The sequence below is a fragment of the Schistocerca nitens genome, chromosome 8 (genome assembly GCF_023898315.1).
Source record: "Schistocerca nitens isolate TAMUIC-IGC-003100 chromosome 8, iqSchNite1.1, whole genome shotgun sequence".
Classification (NCBI taxonomy): domain Eukaryota; kingdom Metazoa; phylum Arthropoda; class Insecta; order Orthoptera; family Acrididae; genus Schistocerca; species Schistocerca nitens.
In genome coordinates this window covers 417,400,484-417,420,988 of record NC_064621.1, presented here as the reverse complement: position 1 = coordinate 417,420,988, position 20,505 = coordinate 417,400,484, and the positions used below count along the sequence as shown (strand labels likewise).

Here is a 20,505-nt window from a genome sequence, read left to right as displayed (position 1 = left end):
CGGAAAGGGAACCAGTAAGACGATGGAAGGCGGACCAGTACTTGGAGGAGTTGATAGGGAGGGTGGCGTTGAGTCGTGTGCAGGTCTGGCGCCAGTCTCGGCGTTTCGTTGCTGTAATAAGGTTCCGTACGTGTCGCTGTATTTGCCGGTGGCGTTGGAGTGTATCCCTGTCACGAGTGCGCAGGAAGGAGCGATAGAGGCGGTGGGATTCACGGAGGAGGAGGACAGCCCGCGGAGGGAGAGTGGGACGGTGTGGGTGGATGGTTTTAGTAGGAACATGGGCCTCCACGGCGTCAGTAATTACCTGCTGAAGGAAGGACGAGGCGTGGTTGATGTCGTCAGGATGGTGATAGGTAAGAGGGTGGCTTTCGACCTGGGCGGAGATGGAGTCCCGGTAGGCATCCCAGTTGGCACGGCGATAGTCATGGACGACTTTGGGAGGGGGTGCAGGGTGCGGAGCCGGAGGGGGGCGGTTTGCAGATGTGATGGTGAGGAGGACAGGGAGGTGATCGCTACCTGTGGGGTCAAGGACGCGACAGTATTACGCCCAAGGAGGTTGGCGGAGGCAATGACAACATCGGGGGTGGTGTTACTTTCAGGTCGGGTGTGCTGGGGAAGAGGAACAAGGTCACCTTGAAGTGTGGAGAAGAACTGATGCCACCGCCGAAGGGCAGCAGGAGTGCGGCTATGGATGGTGAGGTCGGCGGCAATCACATAGGTGGAGAAGGTGTGGTCAATGTGTGAGATGAAGTCATAAGGAAGAGGAGCAGTGGGGCGGACATAGATGGTGGCACAGGTAATGGTGAGGGAGGGGAAGAAGACGCTAAGGATAAGGTGTTCAGTGGGGTCATTGAGGAGAGGTTGTGGCCAGACAGGGATATGCTTAAGGTGGCCAATCGCGACTCCACCCTGCGCACGAGGACCAGGAGCGTCAGTGCGGTGGAGGATATAGGGGGAGGTGCGGATAGAATGGTGGGGCTGGAGAAAGGTTTCGTTCAAGAGGAAGGTGTCGACCTGGTGGTGGGAGAGGGTGTGCATGAGGAGGTATTTGTTGGAGCGGAAGGAGCGAATGTTCTGGAAGAGGATGCGAGACTCGTGCCGCGCCATGACGGGAAGGAGGGGGGGAAGAGAGGGAAGGGAAGAGACTTAAACTAGGGTGTCGAGGCGGGTGAAGGTGAAGTGGACTTGGTTGTGGGAGTAAGTGGCGAAGGCGTTCAGGTGGAAAACAGAGCGAGCAGCAAGGGATATTTGTTGGAAGGTGTGGGGGCGCTGAAAAGGGTGAATGTTTTGGAAGACAACGGTAATGAACCGGATGATGTCCTCGGCCGTGGGGGGTGGACGGAGGGAATTGTTGGGATGGACAGGGGGATCGACGGGACGAACTGGGACCTTAAGTTCAGGGGTGGCTGGAGGGGGTTTAGCTTTACATTTGTGGGAGTATGTGGGATGGGGGCCATTGCAGGTATTACAGGAAGGAGGAGCAGCGAGGTTGGGGCAGTTTTTAAGAAAGTGGGAGGCCTTGCAATGGGGACAGGTGGGGGGGTTTTTGCAGTTGGGAGTCAGGTGGTCATTGTACATCAGGCACCGCTGGCAACGGTAGGATTGGGGAGGGGATTTGGAGGATTCAACAGGGTGGCGACGGTGGTATATCAGGCACCCTGGGTGAGGAGATGGTCTATGGATGGGGCGGATTCAGAGAATACCCGCATGAGGTAGGTGGGACCAGAGGCATTGTGGATATGGCGGGCAGAGCGGATTTCCAAGTCCGGGTGGGAGTTCAGTTCTACCAACACTTCATCCTCTGTGATCACCGGGCTGAGCTTGGTGATCACAGCGGTGTAGGTGGGGGGGGCGACGGGGAGGCTGGGGCTGACGAGGAGTGGAAGTGGAAAGGAAGGGTGTCAGAGAGGTGTGGGGGCCAAACATAACTCGTGGGAGTTTTCGCAGGAGGTCTGTGTGAAAGGATGGGGACGGGGACTTGATAAGGACTGAGTCCCTGCGGGGAATGAGTTGGGAAATGGGAGCACCAGGTAAGTACTTTCGTATTTCCTTGGTGAGGGTACGAGCGTCGAGGAACTTAGGATCGGGAGTTGACAGGACGAAGGTGTGGAGGGTGGGGGCCAAGGTATGGGTGGCAGGAGGAGGGGTGGTGTCCATGGTGACGGCAGGGGGAGGGGGAGGGGGAGGTGGTGTTGATTTTTTGTGGGAAGTCTCGGGAGCAGAGTCGGTAAGGACGCGCTTTTGGGGTTTTTTGGAGACTGGAGGCTGGGAGGAGGGGAGAGGGACGGGGAGGAGAGGGAGGTGGCGGGTGGCAGATCCCTGTGGCGTAGCGGAGGCACCGGGAGAAGCAGCTGGTTCAGTGGTGGCGATGGTGGCTCGGCGCGACGTGATGCGTGCGGGAGATGCAGAAGACGAAGCGACGGGGTCGGTGAGAGAGGGGAAGCCAACGACCTGAGGGGCGGCAGCAGAGGCGGCAACAGAGGCGTACGTGAGGGCGGGGGTAGGAGTGGGAGCTGTTGAGGGCGTGGAAGCTGGAGGAAGGGTGTAGAGGTGTGGGTATACAGCAGGGGAGGATATAGGGGGATGTGTGAGCGGGGGAAGGGAAGGGGAGGCGGAAGGAGGGAGGCCAGGGGCGGCACGCCAGGAAGTGACTGTGGGAGAAGGGGAGGGGGAGGTGTAGATGACGGTGGAGGTGGGAGTACTCATTGCAGACGAACGGCGACGGACAAACGGACGTGCAGCAGGCAGCGGCGGCGTCAGCGTCAGCGTCGGCGTCGGCGTCGGCGTCGGCGTCGGCGTCGGCGTCGGCGTCGGCGTCGGCGTCGGCGATGGTCGGCGGCGAACAGCAGGCGGCGGTGGCGGCGGCGGCAGCGGCGGCAGCGGTTACGACGACGGCGATGGACAGCGAGCAGGCAGGCAGGCAGGCGGACGGACGGACGAACGAACGAACGAACGAACGAACGAACAGCGACAGCAACAAGCGGCGGGCACACAGACAAACACACACAATCTTCGAAGACGGAGATTCCACCCTGAGAGTAGCCCAGGCTTTGCAATCTGACGCTTTCGAAGGAGGGGATCCAACCCTCTAGATGCATGAGTCAAGAATAAAGTATAACATATATTAGGAAAATCTTGTATTACAACATGTGAGAAGGATTGCTGATACTTACAATATTACATTAACATGGAGTGAAGTATCTTAGTCATTTTTGCAAACATTTAAACTCCAAATAAAACATAGCCCTGAGAACAGGGTTTGTCAGACATATAGAAATTAAGAACATAGTAGTTGAAGAGCGCATGGGCGACTGAGTAAAATCGGCCAGCGTAGTAGCACTGCTGCCAGGGCAGGTGGCGCTCAGGTCGCAAACTATTTGCCGATTGGCGTACTGAAGTAACATGTGAGGTATCAATATTAAATGCATCCTTAGATAGAGTTACAAAAATAAATAAAATCATTTACCACTCCCGTTGTGACAAACTGGGAGTTATAGGCGCAATCACGTAGAACATTCATCAAAAACAGGGCAGGTGGCGCTTTCGCCGTGAGTAATATGTAGTGGCATATACAGCCAGAATATAACGGTTATATTACCATAATAGTGAAACACATAGGATGTATATAAGTAACAAATTTTAGAAAATCGTAATGGCTCTTAAGTCATAATTATGAAACCTGGGCTATAATCCAGTTAATACATATGTTAGAATGAAAAAATTATTACATGAAGGCCCGTATATTGGCAGCCATACATCGTGAGAAAAATATATTACATAACAGGCAGTGAGCTAAGAGATAAGAAAGTGCATTATAGCTTCCTGAGGAAATGGAGTACTGAGGTTACTAGCATTTATGTTATATATTAAACAGTACGGGTTTGAAGCCTTCGAAAAATTGTCTACAGGCAAGGTTCAGCTGATCATTAAGTATATTGCCGTCTTTGAGCTCAAGATGTTTGAAAATAAATAGCTCTTCCCACAGATCTAGTCTCCGTCCTTTGACTTGTCTGTGTAGGATAACCGTGTCTTCTAACTGTTTAGGCGTATGGCCGGCTATCAAGAGGTGTTCAGCAAAAGTAGAGTTGCGAAAATTTATTCCTTTTTTACCTAATAGATGCTCTTTATATCGTGTTTTCACGGCTCTGCCTGTTTGACCAATGTAATATGAGGGGCAGTTATTACAGGTTAGTTTGTAAATACCTGAATTAGAAAACCAATCCCTGGCAATCTCTACTGACTGTACAAGATTTCTTTTTAAACTGTTGTTTGTAGAGAAAGAGACGTTAAAGTTATATTTTTTATTTAGAAGACGTTTGATCCTATACGATATGTTACCCAAGAAGGGGATGGAAATAAATTTTTTAGTTTCTATGGTATCTGTGGGGAGGTTATTTCTCAAAGTCGAGCAATTTTGGGAAATTTTCTTATTAAGCAGGTAATCGATCATATTCTGGTTGTACCCATTATTGACCGCAATAGCTTTAATGACATTCAATTCCTTTTTTTGGGCCGCTGGTGATAAAGGAGTGGTTACCATTCGATGAATGGCGGAATGAAAAAATGCCAGTTTATGAGCTTTTGGATGAGTTGAGTCAGCAGGAATAATATTATCTGAATATGTTTCTTTGCGAAAGATATTGAAATGGAAGGTATTATCTTGTATAGAAATTGTTAAATCTAGAAAATTAAGTTCGCGTTTATCATTTTGAAGTTCTTTAGTGAAGGAAATTTTTTCATGTAAACCGTTGAAAGTGTTAAAGAGAAGCTCTAAATCATAATCTGTGCCGTCAAAAGCAATGAAAATATCATCAACATAACGTGCATAATAGCGAATTTTTTGGCGTAATTCTGAACTAGAATTGAAGAATTTTGTTTCCAGGGCGTTGATGAAAATCTCTGCTAGAATACCGGCAAGTGGGCTACCCATTGCTAGACCATCTGGCTGTACATACATTTTCCTATTAAATGTGAAATAATTGTATTTTAAAACGACCTTAAGCAAATTAATGAGTTCCGCAATCTGTGTTTCACTTAATTTTTTATGCTTGAGAAGATTCTCTTTTACAAGGTCTATGGTATCATTGACCGGGATATTTGTGTAAAGGCTGACGATATCAAAGGACACCAGTCTAGTGTCAGGTGTACAAAGTATAGACTGAATGTTATTAATTAATTCCTTACTGTTTTTTATGGAAAAATTATTTTCAAATGTGAAAACATCTTTAATTTTAAAATGAAGGCGCCTATCGAGCGTATGATGTGGACTACCTATACCATTCACTATAGGGCGGATAGGGTGATTTCGTTTATGCAGTTTAAACTGGCTTCTGAGCACGGGTGGTTTTGGGTTCATGTTTATAAGCTCTTTCTTTTGAAACTTATTGAATAGGCTGACGGAATTAGTTAAAGTACGCCGGATTTCATTTTGCAGTTCAGCAGTAGGATCTACAGTAACCTCAGTGATATCGTTTTCCTCAAAAAACTTTACAGTCTTTTCTATATATTCATTTTTATATGCCACGACGGTGGTGTTCCCTTTCTCACTCTTAGTGACTAAGGCATCGTGCTCTCTAAGTTTATGATTAATGCTTTTTACAATACTAAATTCGTCCGACTGCATATTAGGAGATAATTTAATTTCTTTTTCTATTATGTTGTTACATTCATAGGCACATTTGACTTGCTCAGTTTTCTCTAATTTCAGAGATTCTAAACCGATTTTTAGGTCTACAATGAGATTACAAACAGCAGGATATTTATTGAGTTTAGTAGGCAAGTTATATTTAAGGCCTTTGCACAACAAGTCATTTTCAGCCTGCGTAAAAGTAATATTGGTTTTATTTAGTACTCTGTCGTAAAATAGGCGCTTGACACTATTATCTGCTGTCTTAACACTTTTACTTGTGGTCCTATTACTAAACTTCAAAAGCTTTTTTTCATGTCTAGCTTTGATTACTTCTTTACGATTAAAGAGCCATTCGTTAATACTATTCCACAGGTGGTCAATTTGAAAATTACAAAGATCTTTAAAGGCTTTAGTTAAAAACAGATGTATACAGTAGGCTTCACTATTAAGAACATCTTTTTTCTTATACAAATTTACTGTGCTCTCCGAAATAGTTAAATGCACTAGCTTCTTTTTAATAGAAGGAACTCTGTTACACTGTTTAAGGTTTACGTACGCTTTCACATAATCAGGAATAATGTCTTTCTCTAGGCACTGGTGATTAAAGTCAATAGCCATACCTGCTTTCACAATTTTTAATTTGATGTCCATATACCTGGATGCAGCTTTTGATACCTCGGCGGGCAGGAATTTCAGTATTTTAAACATAGCTGCGATACAGCAACGGTTCCACGTCAAAATATTAAAAAACAGCCGACCAGTTGCAAAGGATAAAGTATTCTTTACCTAGGTTTCAATAGATATAAATCTATCTTCTTCAGAAGACGGCCTGGGGACAATGAACATCATAATTTATATCCAAGGTAAGATACATGAGTCAAGTTTTTTTTTTTTTTTTTTTTTTTTTTTTCTTTATTGTGATTTCATTCCCCTGCCCCATATGGGCAGGGGAGGGCTGTCAGCAGCACAATCCGCCGCTCTTCAGCCGAGTGATATGACAATTAAAACAAGAATAAAATAATACATACATAAGGAGGTAAAAAGGGGGAACATAAAACAGAGTAAGGGGAGAAAATGGAGGTAAAAATACACTGATATGTAGACGTTCATTGGGGACAGTTAAAAAAGTCACCAGAAAGTTAAAAAACACAATTGGTGATTCTTAAAACACATGGAAGTCACTAGATGCACAGGCACAGGTTAAAAGTCGGCCACAGTATTAAAAACACTCCGAAACAACACATTTAAAACCCACTCGGAGCACACACGACGAAGAATAAAACTACCAGGTGGGACCTGCCGAGGGAAAGGGCAGAGAGGATGGAAAAGGAGGGGAGAGCATGGGGCAGCTGGGGAAGCGGCGGGAGGAAGGGAGGAGGGGTAACCGTGGGTTCACGAAGAGGCAGGAGACACATGGGGCGGGAGAGGAAAAGGGAAGACAGGGCAGGAGGGAGCGCAGAGACACTGAAAGAAGGCACAAGAGATGGAGGGGGAGGGGAAATCCGCTCAGAAGGAGGGAGGGGGAGGAGAGGGAGCCCTGAGGAGGAGGCAGGAAGAGGGGGTTAGAGTTGGTAGGAAGGGTAGATGTCAGGGCGAAGCTCATCATCCGGGAGCGGGAGACGGTGGAAGTTGTGTTGGGAAAGGAGATGGAGGGTGTGGAGATGGAGAGAGGGAGGGACACAACGGTAAAGGCGCGGCAACTGGTCGGGAGTGGAGAGGATGGGAGACACCAGGGGGTGAGGGGGATCAAGGCGACGGACAACATAGAGTGTGCGGATGTGTTCAAGGAAAAGGAGAAGGTGGGGGAAGGGGATGAGGTCATAGAGGATGCGCGTGGGGGACGGAAGGCGGATGCGGAAGGCGAGGCGGAGCGCATGGCGTTCGAGGATTTGGAGGGCGTTATAGAACCGGGGAGGGGCGGAAATCCAAGCGATGCTGGCATAACAAAGGATGGGGCGGATCATGGATTTGTAGGTGTGGAGGATGGTAGAAGGATGCAGACCCCATGTCCGGCCGGACAGGAGTTTCAGGAGGCGGAGGCGGTTGTGAGCTTTGTTTTGGATGGTAAGGAGATGGGGAGTCCAGGTGAGGTGGCGGTCGAGGGTGAGGCCAAGGTATTTGAGGGTAGGAGTGAGGTGGATAGGACGGCCATAAATGGTGAGGTAGAAATCATGGAGGCGGAAGGAACGGGTGGTGCGGCCTATGATGATCGCCTGGGTCTTGGAGGGATTAACACGGAGGAACCACTGGTTGCACCAAGCGGTGAATTGGTCAAGGTGGGTTTGGAGAGTACGTTGGGACCATTGAAGGGTAGGATAAAGGGCTAGGAAGGCGGTGTCATCAGCGAACTGGAGAAGATGAACAGGAGGGGGAGGTTTGGGCATATCAGCAGTGTACAGGAGATAGAGGAGAGGGGAAAGGACAGAACCTTGGGGCACGCCGGCAGAGGGGTAGAAAGTACGGGAGTTGGAATTGTGGATAGTCACATAGGAGGGACGATGGGAGAGGAAGGAAGCAACGAGACGGACGAAGTTGATGGGGAGAGCATAGGTCTGGAGTTTGAAAAGGAGCCCGGGATGCCAGACACGGTCATAGGCGTTCTGGAGGTCAAGGGAAACAAAGATAGCAGAGCGACGGGAGTTAAGTTGGAGGGAAAGAAGATGGGTAAGGTTAAGGAGCTGGTCGTCAGCAGAGAAGGAAGGCCGGAAGCCACATTGGGTAAGAGGAAGGAGGCGGTGCTGGTTAAGGTGGCAGTGGATACGGCGAGAGAGGATGGCCTCAAAGACCTTACTGAACACGGAGGTGAGGCAGATGGGACGATAGGAAGAGGTAGCAGAGGGGGGTTTGTTAGGCTTAGGGAACAGCAGGACACGGGAAGTCTTCCACAGGTCAGGGTAAAATCCAGTGGAGAGGAGGACATTGTACAGGGTAGCAAGGACAGACAGGAAGGATGGAGGGGATTCCTTGAGGTGACGGTAGGATGAGTCAAGAATAAAGTATAACATATATTAGGAAAATCTTGTATTACAACATGTGAGAAGGATTGCTGATACTTACAATATTACAGTAACATGGAGTGAAGTATCTTAGTCATTTTTGCAAACATTTAAACTCCAAATAAAACATAGCCCTGAGAACAGGGTTTGTCAGACATATAGAAATTAAGAACATAGTAGTTGAAGAGCGCATGGGCGACTGAGTAAAATCGGCCAGCGTAGTAGCACTGCGGCCAGGGCAGGTGGCGCTCAGGTCGCAAACTATTTGCCGATTGGCGTACTGAAGTAACATGTGAGGTATCAATATTAAATGCATCCTTAGATAGAGTTACAAAAATAAATAAAATCATTTACCACTCCCGTTGTGACAAACTGGGAGTTATAGGCGCAATCACGTAGAACATTCATCAAAAACAGGGCAGGTGGCGCTTTCGCCGTGAGTAATATGTAGTGGCATATACAGCCAGAATATAACGGTTATATTACCATAATAGTGAAACACATAGGATGTATATAAGTAACAAATTTTAGAAAATCGTAATGGCTCTTAAGTCATAATTATGAAACCTGGGCTATAATCCAGTTAATACATATGTTAGAATGAAAAAATTATTACATGAAGGCCCGTATATTGGCAGCCATACATCGTGAGAAAAATATATTACATAACAGGCAGTGAGCTAAGAGATAAGAAAGTGCATTATAGCTTCCTGAGGAAATGGAGTACTGAGATTACTAGCATTTATGTTATATATTAAACAGTACGGGTTTGAAGCCTTCGAAAAATTGTCTACAGGCAAGGTTCAGCTGATCATTAAGTATACTGCCGTCTTTTCATTGCTTTTGACGGCACAGATTATGATTTAGAGCTTCTCTTTAACACTTTCAACGGTTTACATGAAAAAATTTCCTTCACTAAAGAACTTCAAAATGATAAACGCGAACTTAATTTTCTAGATTTAACAATTTCTATACAAGATAATACCTTCCATTTCAATATCTTTCGCAAAGAAACATATTCAGATAGCATTATTCCTGCTGACTCAACTCATCCAAAAGTTCATAAACTGGCATTTTTTCATTCCGCCATTCATCGAATGGTAACCACTCCTTTATCACCAGCGGCCCAAAAAAAGGAATTGAATGTCATTAAAGCTATTGCGGTCAATAATGGGTACAACCAGAATATGATCGATTACCTGCTTAATAAGAAAATTTCCCAAAATTGCTCGACTTTGAGAAATAACCTCCCCACAGATACCATAGAAACTAAAAAATTTATTTCCATCCCCTTCTTGGGTAACATATCGTATAGGATCAAACGTCTTCTAAATAAAAAATATAACTTTAACGTCTCTTTCTCTACAAACAACAGTTTAAAAAGAAATCTTGTACAGTCAGTAGAGATTGCCAGGGATTGGTTTTCTAATTCAGGTATTTACAAACTAACCTGTAATAACTGCCCCTCATATTACATTGGTCAAACAGGCAGAGCCGTGAAAACACGATATAAAGAGCATCTATTAGGTAAAAAAGGAATAAATTTTCGCAACTCTACTTTTGCTGAACACCTCTTGATAGCCGGCCATACGCCTAAACAGTTAGAAGACACGGTTATCCTACACAGACAAGTCAAAGGACGGAGACTAGATCTGTGGGAAGAGCTATTTATTTTCAAACATCTTGAGCTCAAAGACGGCAATATACTTAATGATCAGCTGAACCTTGCCTGTAGACAATTTTTCGAAGGCTTCAAACCCGTACTGTTTAATATATAACATAAATGCTAGTAACCTCAGTACTCCATTTCCTCAGGAAGCTATAATGCACTTTCTTATCTCTTAGCTCACTGCCTGTTATGTAATATATTTTTCTCACGATGTATGGCTGCCAATATACGGGCCTTCATGTAATAATTTTTTCATTCTAACATATGTATTAACTGGATTATAGCCCAGGTTTCATAATTATGACTTAAGAGCCATTACGATTTTCTAAAATTTGTTACTTATATACATCCTATGTGTTTCACTATTATGGCAATATAACCGTTATATTCTGGCTGTATATGCCACTACATATTACTCACGGCGAAAGCGCCACCTGCCCTGTTTTTGATGAATGTTCTACGTGATTGCGCCTATAACTCCCAGTTTGTCACAACGGGAGTGGTAAATGATTTTATTTATTTTTGTAACTCTATCTAAGGATGCATTTAATATTGATACCTCACATGTTACTTCAGTACGCCAATCGGCAAATAGTTTGCGACCTGAGCGCCACCTGCCCTGGCCGCAGTGCTACTACGCTGGCCGATTTTACTCAGTCGCCCATGCGCTCTTCAACTACTATGTTCTTAATTTCTATATGCCTGACAAACCCTGTTCTCAGGGCTATGTTTTATTTGGAGTTTAAATGTTTGCAAAAATGACTAAGATACTTCACTCCATGTTACTGTAATATTGTAAGTATCAGCAATCCTTCTCACATGTTGTAATACAAGATTTTCCTAATATATGTTATACTTTATTCTTGACTCATCTACCCTTCCTACCAACTCTAACCCCCTCTTCCTGCCTCCTCCTCAGGGCTCCCTCTCCTCCCCCTCCCTCCTTCTGAGCGGATTTCCCCTCCCCCTCCATCTCTTGTGCCTTCTTTCAGTGTCTCTGCGCTCCCTCCTGCCCTGTCTTCCCTTTTCCTCTCCCGCCCCATGTGTCTCCTGCCTCTTCGTGAACCCACGGTTCCCCTCCTCCCTTCCTCCCGCCGCTTCCCCAGCTGCCCCATGCTCTCCCCTCCTTTTCCATCCTCTCTGCCCTTTCCCTCGGCAGGTCCCACCTGGTAGTTTTATTCTTCGTCGTGTGTGCTCCGAGTGGGTTTTAAGTGTGTTGTTTCGGAGTGTTTTTAATACTGTGGCCGACTTTTAACCTGTGCCTGTGCATCTAGTGACTTCCATGTGTTTTAAGAATCACCAATTGTGTTTTTTTAACTTTCTGGTGACTTTTTTAACTGTCCCCAATGAACGTCTACATATCAGTGTATTTTTACCTCCATTTTCTCCCCTTACTCTGTTTTATGTTCCCCCTTTTTACCTCCTTATGTATGTATTATTTTATTCTTGTTTTAATTGTCATATCACTCGGCTGAAGAGCGGCGGATTGTGCTGCTGACAGCCCTCCCCTGCCCGTATGGGGCCGGGGAATGAAATCACAATAAAGAAAAAAAAAAAAAACTTGACTCATGTATCTTACCTTGGATATAAATTATGATGTTCATTGTCCCCAGGCCGTCTTCTGAAGAAGATAGATTTATATCTATTGAAACCTAGGTAAAGATTACTTTATCCTTTGCAACTGGTCGGTTGTTTGTAATATTCATCCTCAATATGTTGGCCGTGAGAACAGCTAAGGGCCGCGCGGGATTAGCCGAGCGGTCTAGGCGCTGCAGTCAGGGACCGTGCGGCTGATCCCGGCGGAGGTTCGAGTCCTCCCTCGGGCATGGGTGTTTGTGTTTGTCCTTAGGATAATTTAGGTTAAGTTGTGTGTAAGCTTAGGGGCTGATGACCTTAGCAGTTAAGTCCCCTAAGATTTCACACACATTTGAACATTTTTGAACAGCGAAGGGCATGTCTAAGTGTACCTCTCACCGAGATAAGCAATTACCTATGAATATTCTAACATTAATGGAAACATGTTTACAACAAGGTTTACACCCTATGGAATATCTGTGAACCCTGGTTTTATATAGGAAACTGTTAAATTTATCAGAAAACATAGTGAAGGAGCTGCAGCTCTTTCTAACGTATTACTCCAGAACTCAGTCATTCAGACTGAGCAATCACGATTACACCACGTAATGCGTTATCTTTGCAGGAAAAAGTGAATGTCTTGTCCACCATATCGCATATTTCGTTGTAAATCAGTTTAAATTACAGCAATTAAAACTCACATCATGATAATATAGCAGCACTTGAGCACACAGTTCATCGTTGTTTATTCGTCTATAAGAGCAATTGTGACGGTCCAAAGTAGAGCGTTGTCACTAGAAAAACTGTCGCACGGCCTCGGTTACAGACAAATGGTAAGTGATTATGTTGTGTTAATTTGAACAGATGTTTATATATTTACTTTTCAAATGCGAACTCTCTTAAAAAAGATGTTGAAGGTTTTTAAGAGAAGGGAGAAGCGGCGCGAATACAGACGTTGAAGTGCAACCACGGAGAGGAAACTTCTTGCCCAAAAATCACCACCTGCTGCAGAGAAACTGACCTACAGGAGGTGCAACGAAGTCATCCGACCGACCTAACAATCTCTTGTGGAGCCTCCGTAAGTTCCGACCGACTGTTCTGCGCCGCAGTGACGAACATTTGTCGGATGGTTGGCACGACAGCGTTAAACAGCGTGTAATAACAGCAGAAATCAATGTGTGACGTACGACGAACGTTCCATTAGGTCAGTAGTTAATGGGCTGTGGCAGCACACAAACGTCCGAGTGTCTTTGCTAACAGCACGACAGTGCCCGCAGCGCTTCTCATTGGCTCGTGAACATATTGGTTGGATCCTAGACGACTGGAAAACTGTGGCCTGGTCAGATGCATCCCGATTTCATTTGCTAAGAGCTGATGGTAGGCTTCGAGTCTGGCGCAGACCCCGCGAAGCCATTGACCCAGTTTGTTAGCAAGGCTCTGTGCAATCTGGTGCTGGCTCCATAATGGTGTGGGCCGTGTTTACGTGAAGGTGAACTGGGTCCTCTGGTCCAACTGAACCGATCATTGACTGGAAATGGCTATGTTCCGCTACTTGGCGACCATTTGCAGCCATTCGTGAATTTCATGTTCCCAAATAGAGACGGCACTTTTATGGATAACAATGCGTCATGTCACCAAGCCACGGTTGTTCGTGACTGGTTTGAAGAACATTCTTGACAGTTCAAGCGAATAATATGCTCAACCAGATCGACCTGCGTGTATCCCGCTGAATGTTGGTGGGACATCATCGAGGGTTTAGTTCGTGCACAAACTCCTGCACTGGTAACACATTTGCAATCATGGACGGCTATAGATGCAGCATGGCTCTTCCGTGGCAGGCTTCCAACGACTTGTTGAATCCATGCCACGTCGAATTACTGCACTACGCCGAGCAAAAGGAGGTCCGATACAATATTAGGAGGTATCCTAAGACTTTTGTCACCTCAGTGTATGGTGACACTTGAAATTATGAAGCTGTATTTCCGGTTTATCACGAGCAGTCGCCTTCACCGTTAGGTTTGTCTGAGCACACCTGCGTGTATACTGAGAAACACGCAGCAAGTTTGTTTGAATAGACTAACGAAAATGCTCGTCTCCAGCCATCCTGATTTAGGTTTTCCGTGATTTCCCTAAATCGTTCCAGGCAAATGCCGGGATGGTTCCTTTGAAAGGGCACGGCCGATTTCCTTCCCAATCCTTCCCTAACCCGAGCTTGCGCTCCGTCTCTAATGACCTCGTTGTCGACGGGACGTTAAACACTACCCTAACCTAACCTAACGAAAATGCTGAATAACCTAAATTAAATCTTTCACATACAGTCACTTAGTATCTACTGAAAACATAGATTCCTCACAGACTGTATCACATAAAACACTCGTAGAAAATCATATAAGCAGTTATACTCACGTTTCACCTTATGCACCAGCGTAAAAAAGTAAAACTGCCAAGAACAGAGCAAAAACGATGTTGAACATTATTAAACAAGAATCGAACAAAAATAACGACAAAAATGAAGTTGGGTCCCAGAAAACCGCTCTGATGGTAATTGTGAGACTTCGATGTCCCACGCTTTACCTCCACATTCATAAAATAATAAAATAAAAACGAGTAGAGAACAGTGGACGCCATGCTTAATACAGATTAGTAACAAACAGTATTTATGTTGTACACAAACTCTCTGCATTTCAATGCTCTTAGCGATTACATTCAAAGTGCAGTATCCTAAACTTCATTCGGTATTTTGTGTTGTTTTAGCTGAGATGACTGTATCAGAAAATTCATCAAACAGTTCTTGTTCTTTTCCTAAACTGCATGAAGTTGTGAGGTAACGGGCGAGTTGTGGCGCCCTGAAAATATTCAAAGTTCGGAGTTGGTGGGCACCGCACGGGGCGCGCAGTGGGCCTACCGTGTGGCTGAGAATTCCATGGTGACACTGTGTCGATGAAGGAGACATGCCGGGAGTACCAAAGATGGCGGACTTTGTGAAACCTTAATGGCAGACATTTCACAGTTCATATAGAAATTAATAGCAGCCAGATGAATCATGATACCTCAAAAAGAAACATGTACATTAACATTACGAGCACGACGATTCTGATGGTGTAAACAGATTTTCAATATCTTTATTAGTTTAAAGTTAGTTTCTGACGATAAATTATGCAAGTAACACTCAGCAACGAATTTGAAAAATCTAAACGGTTAGTTTGTCGATTGACGTGTCTTTAGAAAGCTATTAGTGTAAACTAAAATTGTTATAAATTACAGGCATATAACTTCAATAGCACATGAGTTATTGGAGGTCAAAGTGGCCAATACTTTCGATCGCGTCAGGTCATATGTACTCCACAGTGACACGAAAAAACGGTAACAGCATGGTTATAAATATATTTATTCATCAATATCTTTGTTTATATCCGATATATACTGTTCATGAAGAAATTGGTTAAATATTTACTGTATTTTAGAAAGCACAGGGACATTAGGCTACTGATCTACCTTTTGTTCTATTCCTTTGATATATGATTATTTAATTTGTTTATATATTTAATAATGTATGTTAGAGCGTGTTTATGGTACATCCATAGGGATATTTATTTAATTTCAAGTGATTTAAATGTAAATCCATTATTTCGAATGTGTTTCATTATGTTCGTAAGTGTGCGTTGGCTTGGAGACAGGACGAGAGTTCCCTAGCCAATCACAGCGATCGTTCCGAAAAGGACACGTGGAGAGATGGTATGGAAGTGGGGGAGGAGGATCGTTTCGAGAGAGGACAGTTAGTTCTGGACAGGGTGGCGCGAGCGACAATACGTGAGGGAACACGGGACAGTCCTGGACAGGACGGCGCGACGGACGCACAGTAGCGGGAAAGACTTGGAGAGTGGAGCAGTTTGCACGTGGTCCCGAGAGATAGAAATATTTCGCAGTGCCGACTTGTGCCCTTGTGAGATTTCCGTGGCTTCTGTAGTTTGCGTTTAGAAGTGAATATCTCGCGTCTATGATATTGCTCATAACTATTTACGTGAAGTAAGAATCTATTGTTTCCCAGTTATTCAACTTATATTTTATTTAATTGCTGGACCATCGACATCAATAAGTGTTTTACAGTAAAAAAGGGCATTCTTAAAGGTACTTCTGCTATCATACTCATCATCTGAAGTCGTTAAAATAGTACCTACAGAATTTATTTAATTGCAATCTTTCATATATAAATGTTTATGTTACGTTCAAAATTCTCAATTGCCGAGTGATAGGAAGCTTCGACCATTCGACTCTTGTGTATATTCATATTGTATACTGTAGAGTCAACAGTATTTGGCTTGTAATGCGGCAACTACGTATCCCAGCCCCTAGGCAATGAAGTCAGCCAAAACCTTCACTATTTCAACTCTGAATCGGAGGATACGTAATTAAAGGCCAACACACCATCACAACACACCATTTCATTTCTTTTATTTTAAAGCCGGCGAAGTTGAAGATGTCTTTTCTCCGAAACTGACTGCAAATAAACTATAACAAAAAATGCAGCTGATGCAACTAAATTTCCTGTTAAAGATCCTGCTTCCAACTGTATGTATTTCTAAGCACATGCCATCCGCTTGCAGACTGGCATATGGAAAACTAAGAGGTAGCAGCGAGAATGGAATTGCCATGCATATAGTTTCTGACACGGAACTCTCGTAAAAGTGAAATTTTACTGTCCCAAGTGGATCAACAGTTAGTAATGTCAACCATTTTAAATTCTTAGGACTGAGGGTAGTCGGAAAGCTTTCTCGGAAGTATGACATTCAAGATCTAATGTAGACTGAGTGCTACTGACGATATTTCACCACAAGAACAATCTACACTGTCTTTGACGCAAACGCGAAGGCTTGTCTACTTTGCTTACATTAACTCTATTACCTCATTGCTGTTATATCTTGAAACAAAGTATTGAAGGCAGTAGAGGACCAAAGAAGTAAAAGGACAAGGCCTAGTAGAAAGCATTGCATATTACAGGAGATACTGAATCAAACTAATGAAAGGAGAAAATATAGACATGCAGAAAATGAAGCAGACAAGAGGGTATACAGTCCTAGTTTTGATTTCCTCTTCCCAACTGTTCGTGTATTTACTTTGTTTTCCACTTTGGCACCGTGAGCGTCCGCTTCCTATTGTATTGATAGCCTCCATGGGCTGCTTCCACTACATGTGCCTATTAGCAATACGGTGGAAGTACGCACATTACACAGGATCTTAAATTTTACATCATTGGGTTTATAAAACTGGTATCTACCCGATCTTATAGTATATCCGACGGGGTGTTATCCGACCTGGCTCATCCACTCAGCCAAGAGACATGCTTCGTACATTTTAACAAGCCCCTTTTGGGTATACTCAATTTTATTATGACAGCCCACTGGTGTGGTTTGAGTCGTAACATGGATACCTTCCCGAACGGTGGAACTCCGTAATTGTTCATCTGCATTATAGAAAGACAACTTTTATAAACCCGAAGATGCGTCTAAATTGACGCGAAACTGGTAGTTCCGAATAAAGCCCCTTTATACAGCTTTGCAGCTTTTGGAAACACTGCATCGTTCTTGACTTTCTAATTGTTGTAATTTTTATGATAATCTGAATGGATATTGAGTGTCGAGTGTTATTCACATTATAATTCTGTCAGAGACAGCAAAGGCCTTGGAAGGACAGTTGAACAGACTAGGTGGTGTCTTGAAATGAGATTATAGAATGAGCATCAACAAAAACAAAAGTGTAATGAATATAGTCGATATAAATCAGGCGATGATTGGGGAAGTAGATTAGGAAATCAGAATTTAATAATAGCAGATGAGTTGTTCTATTGGGACGACAAAATAACTGGTGATGGCCGAAGTATAGAGGATATAAAATGCAGACAGGCTATAGCAAGGAAAGCATTTCTGAAAAAGAGAAATTTATTAATTTCTAATACAAATTTGTCAGGAAGGTTTTATAGAAGGTATTTGTTTAGATTGTAGCTTTGTACGTAAGTGAAACATGGACGATAAGCAGTTAAGACGATACGAGACTACAACCTTCTGAAATGTAGTGCTACAGGAGAGTGCTGAAAATTAGATGGTTACATCGCGTAACTATGAGAAAGTACTGATCGAATCGGGAATGAAAGAAATTTGTGGCACAACCTGACTAGAAGAAGGGATCGGTTGACAGAGTGGAGTGCTGCATAAAACCAGTCTTCGTACTGAATACCGCATCATCAACGTGCTAGGAAGTACTAGTTAACTACTCACTGAGAAAAAAACGTTTCTACCAACAATAATTTTTTCGTATATGTTTACCGCGCCAAAACCAATACTTACAAAGAACCAGTTTCACTTGCATTTTTACGTTTTCGGTATTTTCCACTGCTTGAGTCACAAAGCTTTACATTTATCAAAAATGGTTCAAATGGCTCTGAGCACTATGGGACTCAACTGCTGTGGTCATAAGTCCCCTAGAACTTAGAACTACTTAAACCTAACCAACCTAAGAACATCACAAACATCCATGCCCGAGGCAGGATTCGAACCTGCGACCGTAGCAGTCGCACGGTTCCGAACTGCGCGCCTAGAACCGCGAGACCACCGCGGCCGGCTTACATTTATCCAAGCTAAATGACTACAAAGGTTTCAATTTGTAAAGGAATTATAATTTGAAAGTGATTAGATATTTCCATTTAATCCTGCGACTCGTTAGGAAGTCAAAGGTAACGGAATATTTTTGTCAGTTAATAATAGACTTGTACCCTGTGTGTCTATATTACGAAGGATATATTATGTTAATCATTTATTTATATTTAGATGGAAACTAGAAGTTCTCACCGCTCGTTTATATAGGGATGCTCTTTTAGTACATTTGATCTCCTTCACAATACCTAGAGACAAGTAACTAAATAGCGAAACTGCTGCTTGAAAGTACTCACTAAATGTCCAGTGGCAAACAGAAGGTGATGACATGTTGGCGCACACGTAGAGAAACTGCCTGAAACCTCTGGCAGCAGCCGTTCTTTAATGTACAGCACTATCTGCCACGAGTAACCAGTTAAGATGCACCATATGGAAGCACGACTATCGAAACTAATCTTCGCATCAGATCTCTTGCTGACAATGCCGGTAGCTTATCGTCTCATCTGCAAGCCACTTCTTGGTTGTTCAGAATTCCCATTCCTTACAGTGAACGGCTCACAGTCAGCCTCTTCAGGTGTTATCTGTATTATGTATTAATGCGATCACTAATCCACTTGAATTTGTAAAATTCCGATAGTATATCACTTTCAGTGGGGATTCTCATCTTATTTAACGATTTTGACGTGAACGTCCTGGCTTGAACTTCTTGGAACAGCGCCCCAGATTCAGACCCATAATACTACTACCATTCTCTCAATGCTTTGGTTTCGTGAAAAAAGGCAACGTGAAAAAGCGTTGTAATGCCATGAAATCACCGTAGCAACTTTCAGTAACTGCATGATGGCAGGGATGTTCCGTTTTAGTGAGATGTGTGAAATATTCAAAACTATCTCGAGAATGGTATCGACTTTGCTCCACGACAGCGTTTATTCTGGGCAAGACTGCCTCTAATGACCTAGTTCTCGGCGTGTTGTTAAAACCTAGTCTTTCTTTTCATACCTGGACAAGGCTTCATGCCGTATCCGCCTATGACCATCTCACTAGTGACTTCTTCACTGTAAACTGATCAAGATGCCGACACATGCTGTTGATCAAGTGGACGTCCGCAAAGCAGTAAATATTTTGGTGTATCGTTCATATTTTTATCTTCGGTGGGTACGTAAATGCTTAGAGTTGCTGGCAGAACGGACCCCAGAGTGCATTAGTGTTGTCAGCTTTTAGTTTTACCCGGCCTGGTAGACTATATCAGAGGCATGAACAGTATCAGATGTTGATTGGCCACTGTTAAGGACATGGAGACACCGCATACTCATGTGAGAAAGCGTTATCAGCACCTAACAGAGTTTGAAAGGCACCTCGCTGTGGGTCTTCATTCAGCCAGCTGGTCGCATCACGCAATATCCAGATTTGAGCGGCATTCGTACGTGGCAAAGGCCGATATTGGACTCTAAGGAATCGTGAGGGCAGGTATACTCGTTGTCAAAATTTCAGTCGACCACGTGTGACGACCACGACGCACGATCGTTGTATTGTGTACCAACCACGTCCAAGTCCCTTCACACCTGCGACTGTGACGTAGAACAAGTAATGGACTCCCTACAACATCCTTTGGCATTCCGCACTATCGGGGACTATCACCAACCTACATCTACATCTACATTTATACTCCGCAAGTCACCCAACGGTGTGTGGCGGAGGGCACTTCACGTGCCACTGTCGTGTGTGTGTGTGTGTGTGTGTGTGTGTGTGTGTGTGTGTGTGTGTGTTGGGGCTTATGGGTGCTCAACATCGAGGTCATCAGCACTGGTGCCACTGTCATTACCTCCCTTTCCTGTTCCAGTCGCGTATGGTTCGCGGGAAGAACGACTGCCGGAAAGCCTACGTGCGCGCTCGAATCTCTCTAATTTTACATTCGTGATCTCCTCGGGAGGTATAAGTAGGGGGAAGCAATATATTCGATACCTCATCCAGAAACGCACCCTCTCGAAA

General features: G+C 44.2%; 1 protein-coding gene across 1 annotated transcript in view; it reads right to left on the bottom strand.

Moving 5' to 3' along the window:
- The window catches only part of LOC126198577 (sialin-like), a 97,919-nt gene extending 79,010 nt beyond the window's left edge, over positions 1 to 18,909 (bottom strand). Inside the window, exon 1 of the mRNA XM_049935014.1 lies at positions 18,813 to 18,909. Within this exon, the coding sequence (XP_049790971.1) occupies positions 18,813 to 18,846 (34 nt within the window). The 5' untranslated portion in view covers positions 18,847 to 18,909. The remainder of the gene's footprint in view (positions 1 to 18,812) is intronic.
- Positions 18,910 to 20,505: the final 1,596 nt, after the last annotated feature.